This window comes from Pygoscelis adeliae, unplaced genomic scaffold, assembly GCF_000699105.1.
Source record: "Pygoscelis adeliae isolate BGI_AS28 unplaced genomic scaffold, ASM69910v1 Scaffold154, whole genome shotgun sequence".
In the NCBI taxonomy this organism is placed as follows: domain Eukaryota; kingdom Metazoa; phylum Chordata; class Aves; order Sphenisciformes; family Spheniscidae; genus Pygoscelis; species Pygoscelis adeliae.
In genome coordinates, this window is record NW_008825113.1 from 2,489,505 (window position 1) to 2,495,740 (window position 6,236).

Here is a 6,236-nt window from a genome sequence, read left to right on the forward strand (position 1 = left end):
TCTTCCACGGCAAAACTGCGATCTGAGTGGCCAGTTAAAAAGAGCCGCTTCTGCCCTAGTCTCAATATTCCGCTCAATTCGTTCCTCGGAGCTTATTCTCTAAAATACTGTCAGGCCTCTTTTTGTTCTGTCTTATAAAGCGGCTTCTGTCTGGAAAACCACCAGTACTGCCCTTGCCTGGGTTTGTGTCCAGTGCTTGGCTGTGCTTGCAGGCCTTCCTATACACTTGTGTCAGACTCTCATGACCGTGTTGCTTTTCCAGACGCTGGAGTCCCACAGGCAGCTAGCCTGTGGTGGTACTGCTGCCAAAGTGGGCATGACCACTTACCTGCAGGTGCTCCAGCTGGAAATAACCTGTTATGGGTGTGGGGAGTTAGGGGTGCCTCTGTCAGTGGCGGTGCCAGCTTGTGCTGGCCTGAAGCTGCTGTGGGAGCTATAGTTTGAGACTTCATGACTGAGCTGTGAAGAATTTCCTCCTCTTCTCTGACTGTCACATGTCTGTTCTGTTGTGTACGTGAAGTTGCCAGCACCAGAAGGGTGAGGCTCTGCCAGCCCTTATTTTAAAGGGCAAGTTCTCCTTTCCGCATCAAAAAAATAAGCCAAAGTAACTTGACAGATTTTTAGGGTTTAATAGTATTCTGTAAGAACCATGTACAGATAAATCTTAGAAATTATATTCTGTTAATCTGACAGGTATGAGAAGCCTATGGACTGGTTAACTGGTGTTTGTTAGAAGCTAATAGTCTTAATGACTGACTGTATCCCAAAGCGTTGTTCTGGGTATTATCCTGGGTGGGGGTGTGATGTTACCATTGACCAAGCCTGTAGACTTAAGAATAAAACTCAGGTACTGAGACTAAACACTCGAGTGGCAGTTGGTTTTGCAGGCTCCTGTATTCTGGTAAGCTTATCCTCTTTCATGGGTCAGGAGAGTCCTTTTAAGCACATTTCCTGTTAAAGAATTATCAAAGCACTGCCAGGAAAAATGAGGATTCTGTATTGCTTGTCTAACAAATGAATGCTACCTTAGTAGAAGCAGTTGTTAGTCTGTTTATAAGACAGTGGTGCTAATGTTTCCTTCCATTGGTTTTAGCTGGGTTTTAGCTGTTTTTAAAAAAATCTATCATGATTAAAGCCTCTTATGTAAAGCATTTTTGTTTCCTGACAAAAATGCTGAATAAAGGACAGTTGACTAAGGTCGTTACATCATAAATTTCTTTTATGATGTAAATCATAAAAATCTAATTTAGAAAGTAGATGACAGATACTACCCTACTGTATGTTTTATTTGGCTGACAATCAGTGTTAATCTGACCTACAATAAAGGTTACTTAGCTGAACTGCATTATTTAGTTTAATCCTTCTGTTCCAGTCAGCACACAAAATGTAACTTCTTGAGCCTTAAGCCAATATGACTTTCACTTCCTTTTGAAATGGATTTAGCAATGCAACTTTTCGGGTTTTTTTAGAGGTAGCAAACTAAAACATAACAAGAATCTTTGACCTTTTCTGCTGCTCTTAGTCACTTTAACTTTTTTTTTCCTTTTTAGAAGCACTCATTGGAGTGCTTTATGCACTACTTTTTTTTAATGGTTCCATGTTTAGGGAACTTACTATTATTTGTTTGCGTCCTCTATAGATAATTTCAGATAAAACAAAAAAGTGCTGACCCTTGAAAATTGGGTGCAGTTCTCAGCACACACCTAACTTACACTTTCTTCTTAAAACTGTTTATAAATATGCATTTTTTTGATATATTTAGGCATTTGAACTTTTCAATTTGCTGATTTTTCCAGCTTCTGTCCCTCAAAATTTAATGAAGGAATCACTATGTTAAATGTGTATTGGGAAATTGCTTGTTTTCCTTATAGATACAGACATGGTGATTAGTCTTGGCACATGAACTGCAGGTTTATGGTTATGATTATGCCCACTTATAAATGTTTGCAGTGTAGGTGCCTTACGGAAGTGACTTAAGTGTAATGTAGAACCGGTGCTATGGCTTTCCAAGTATTCCTTTAAAAAGTTCCTAAAATGAACAACAGGTGGTATTTAACTAGAATTTTTAAAAAACACAAATATTTAAATACATATTTAATTTAATTTTAACTGGAAAATCTGACATTTTAAAAAGCCAGGTAAGCATTTTCTTCCTACTTGGGTGGTCGTGGTTTTTTTAGTCTAGCTAACCTTAATTTAAGTCTATACAAGTTTGTAACTGAGCTGCCTAGCAATCACTTTGGTGCAACTACTGGATTCTTTTTTCCTTCAATTGTAGGGCCGCAGGTTGTTGGGGACCTGTTCCTTGAAGTTATTAGAGCCTTTTATTCCTACTGCAAAGATGCACTTGGTTCTGATCTCAGACTTAGCTACAATCAAAGTGGCAACATACTTGCAAGGTATAACTACAAATTTTCAACTATGAACTGAACCTGTGTCATTCATACTGTGCTAACTTATTAAAACCTAAGCAATTTAAGGAAGGTTAAAAACCTAACCTTCTGTGTAGAAGATGAGATTTTTCTATGACTTCCCTTTTTCCCCACACACGCTTGATTTCTCTTTGATTAGCAGAGAAGAAAATGAAGTACCCTGCATGTGATTGGTGTTGATTAAATCCAGTTATATTGGCCAAGAATCAGTTTGGTGACAGAACTCTTAGCCTTTTGATTTTCGAAGTGGAAGGCTCGATTTCTTTCATCTGGGAGAAAGATGCTCAAACTCTAGCTATTCTGGAATGACTCAGTCCTTGATTTAAAACAGTCAATGTCTTTTAGCTTGTAGAGAAAGGGGGGAAAAGATTTTAGAACGCATCAGCTAATACTGTGATGTGCATGCTTTTAGAATCTTCACTGACATCTGTTTCTTTTTTTTCCTTTTTTTCCCTTTCACACAGTGCAATCAAAGAGAACAAAAACGCTTCAGAAATTGTCAAAACAGTCAATTTGTTGATCACATCCTTAAGCACGGATTTCCTTTGGGATTACATGACCAAATGTTTCGAAGATTGTTTCAGGTGTTTATGTTGTCAAACAATAGTACTCCTCTTAAAAATACCACTTAAGAGCTATCTGTATAAGATAATAAAGTTTACTGAAGCACTGAAATTTGAAAGGGACATAATACATTTTAGAATCAGACAGATATGTAAGTTGCATCCTAAAATAATTCAAGAATGCGAACAGGTAAACAATTAGACAGAAACTAGCAACCTGAGAACAAAAGAAATTACTTTCAGAATGACAACTGAAGGAGGAAATGGTTTGGGAGGGGAGGTGGAGAGGTCTTGCTTGGAAGAACAAGTGTTTTTTGAAGAAAAATAAAGATCTCTATCTTTTTATCTCTCCCTAAATGCAAGAGAGAAGATTATACTTTAGGTAGTAAGATCGTGTATAGAGATTCAATGTGAAAATTAGAAGCACTTTAGCATCCCACATGCTACAGTTTAGGTGGTTTTGACAGAATGTTTTATCCTGCTGTATTAGAAGTCCCATTTTACTTTGCTTCAGAAAGTCTAGCTGTTCAGTATTTTGTGCTGGTTTTGATGAAGCTTTTTTATTATAACAAGAGTTTTGACAGGAAAAAAAGCTTACAAAATAATGTTTCTCTCAATCCAGAAACAAATCCACACAGATGAGATATCCTCTTGAAAATAATAGCACTCCTCCTACAATTTCGGAGCTCTGCACACTATTGGTGTTTCTTCTTGACGTGATTCCTTTGGTAAGGCAACCTGAAGTTAACTGCTTCGAAGTCTTAAGAAACTTAAAATCAAATAATTCATATTGTGATTGCCTAAAATGAAAATAGGCCAATTGACATACATATGCACATGCATGCTACATCCTGCAAAGTGTAGTTTTATGTGCTGACTTACATATGGCTACCCGTGCTATTGCCTAGTAAAATGAAAATTGTTTGCATTTTAAAATATGGTGATTCTATCAAAGGAATGAAAAAGTGTACCTTTTGCTTCTTGAGTAAATAATTTCCTGGGACTTTTTGGTCTCCTAGTAGCTGCTGACTATCGTAAGATTTTTAGGGTATGATTCAGTGTTCATCATGTAGAATGAAGAAAGAAGGAATAGCACTGAAGCAAGTTTGTACAGCTTAACCATTCATGAACTGACTTTATCAATCATTCATCAGTGTTGCTAGACAGCTGAATAACAATATGTGATAACTATTTTAAACAATGCTTATTTATTTTAGGAACTCTACTCTGAAGTGCAGACTCAGTATCTTCCACAGATGCTCAGTTATATGGTGCAATCTCTCCTGGAAAATATGGAAGCATTAGGTTTACTGGAACTCACTCATGCCTTAAAGACCTGTTTTAAGGTGCTTAGCAAAGTGCAAATGCCCCCTTCCTATTTGGACATTGAGACAGGAAGTGGAATTGGGGTAGGTGTTTTTCAACTACTCAGATGTTTAAAATTGTTAGTGATGTAACTTATTTTAAAATGCTAATTCTCCTAACTTAAATCTAGATGATAACTGCAGCACTAAAGATTTTTGAAACATATCTTCTTTGGCCCCTTCCAGAGCTACCTGATGCCTTGTTATTCTTACTGGGTATTCAGTTCTGACTTTTTTGAATTATTTGTGACAGTAAAGGAGTATAGTCTTGTCTGAAACCAGGGCTATAATCCTACTTCTTGAGAAGAATGTGATCTTAATGGTTTTGAAAAGACACTCAGAATCATGCAGTTGCTAAAGATTCGAGTTGCCAAATCAAGCTCAGCTTTATAGCTGGCTAGGTCTGCAAGGCTTTCAATTAATATTTTAGTTTAACACAATGTGGTATTATTTGTGTGCAAGAGACCATGATAGGGAATGAGGAATAGATGGCGTAAAGCAGTCACACAAGCACAGCCTGCCAAAGTTTTGCAGTAGAACAAATGTATGCATTTGACTAGAAATAATCCAACATAAGTAATACCGTTCTAGCAGTGAACTGATTTTAAGGAAACATTTCCATTTGCTAAGTGTCTGTAGCTATGGATCTGTTTGTGTTTGATGAGTCAAGGTGTCAGGATTATAGAAACATTTGTTAGGTTTTAAATGCAGTTGAATTGAACTGCTCACAAATAACTGTGTCTCATGATTTTGTAAAAGTAATCTGTATCTGAAAATTGCAAATACTAGAGGTTTTTTTCTATCACTGCTCTTCCCCAGTGCCTGCCTCAGTTCTACATAGTTTAAAATGATCTATGCAGTGCCACATTAACCACATGAACATTTCTGGTTTTAGAGCCCAGTGAAAAAGGAGAATGTGGACATAACCTTGGAGACTAAGTCTGTGCTGCAGGAGGAGGATGAGGCTCCGTTCCCGCCCCTGAAGTCAGAAGACAGTGGCATTGGTCTAAGCGCTTCCTCCCCAGAGCTCTCTCAGCACTTGGGGGTGCCAGCTGTGACCCTTGAGAGAGATGACGTCTGGAAGAAAGGGGGGAGCATTCAGAAGACTTTGTATTGCATCCAAGAGCTGGTTGCCAAGTTTTCCAGTAAATACATTTTTGGGGTGCAGTTTCAAGAAACAAGTAACGAAAGCATCTCAGCAATGAATCTGAGTGGAAAAGAGAAAAAAGAGAATGGCTACAGATTACCTGAAAGTGCTGGCAAGAAAAAGAGCCCATGGGATGCAAAGCAAATCACTGTACCTCAGTTTAAACAAATGCTTTCAGACTTGTTCTCAGTTCGAGGGTCACCATTCAAGAACAAGAGTTCTAATCCTCTTCCTTCTGACTGCAACTCTGGTAATAAAAGGGAAAAGGAGGAAGAAGAGTGGGACTTAGAACAAGTGATGCTTGTTTTGGGACCCCTTAGAGGTGACTGCAAGGAAGCTTTCGCTGCAGCTTGTCACCTTTTGTTGGATTGTACCACATTCCCAGTCTATCTTTCGGAGGAGGAGATGGAACAGTTGTATCTCTCCCTGTTTCAGGTTCCTGGTAAGAAAAGATTCCTTTACTAGGCAACTTGAGCATTTGAGGATGCAAACAGCAGTGTGAGCTTGGCTATTTGCAAGACATGACCAGGGCCAGTAGTAATGCCTTTTGACAGGGCTGAAGGCAGGTTGCATGTGAATTAAAGACTTACCCACGTTAGCATGTGCTTGGTGTCTTGCGGTTGAGGGACAATTTTTACCAAGCTTTTTAAATTCACATTCTTTTGAAAGCTTTCACTGCAAAACTTGTAGCTGAAGGGATGAAAAGGCATGGTTCAGGATTTTCAGGAAA

At 38.3% G+C, this 6,236-nt stretch overlaps 1 protein-coding gene across 1 annotated transcript in view; it reads left to right on the forward strand.

Annotated features, from left to right (window-relative positions):
- Positions 1 to 6,236, forward strand: part of DOPEY2 (dopey family member 2) — a 52,645-nt gene that overhangs the window by 16,509 nt on the left and 29,900 nt on the right. The window contains exons 9-13 of the mRNA XM_009327964.1: positions 2,279 to 2,399; positions 2,897 to 3,016; positions 3,618 to 3,723; positions 4,213 to 4,404; positions 5,255 to 5,948. Of these exons, the coding sequence (XP_009326239.1) occupies positions 2,279 to 2,399; positions 2,897 to 3,016; positions 3,618 to 3,723; positions 4,213 to 4,404; positions 5,255 to 5,948 (1,233 nt within the window). The remainder of the gene's footprint in view (positions 1 to 2,278; positions 2,400 to 2,896; positions 3,017 to 3,617; positions 3,724 to 4,212; positions 4,405 to 5,254; positions 5,949 to 6,236) is intronic.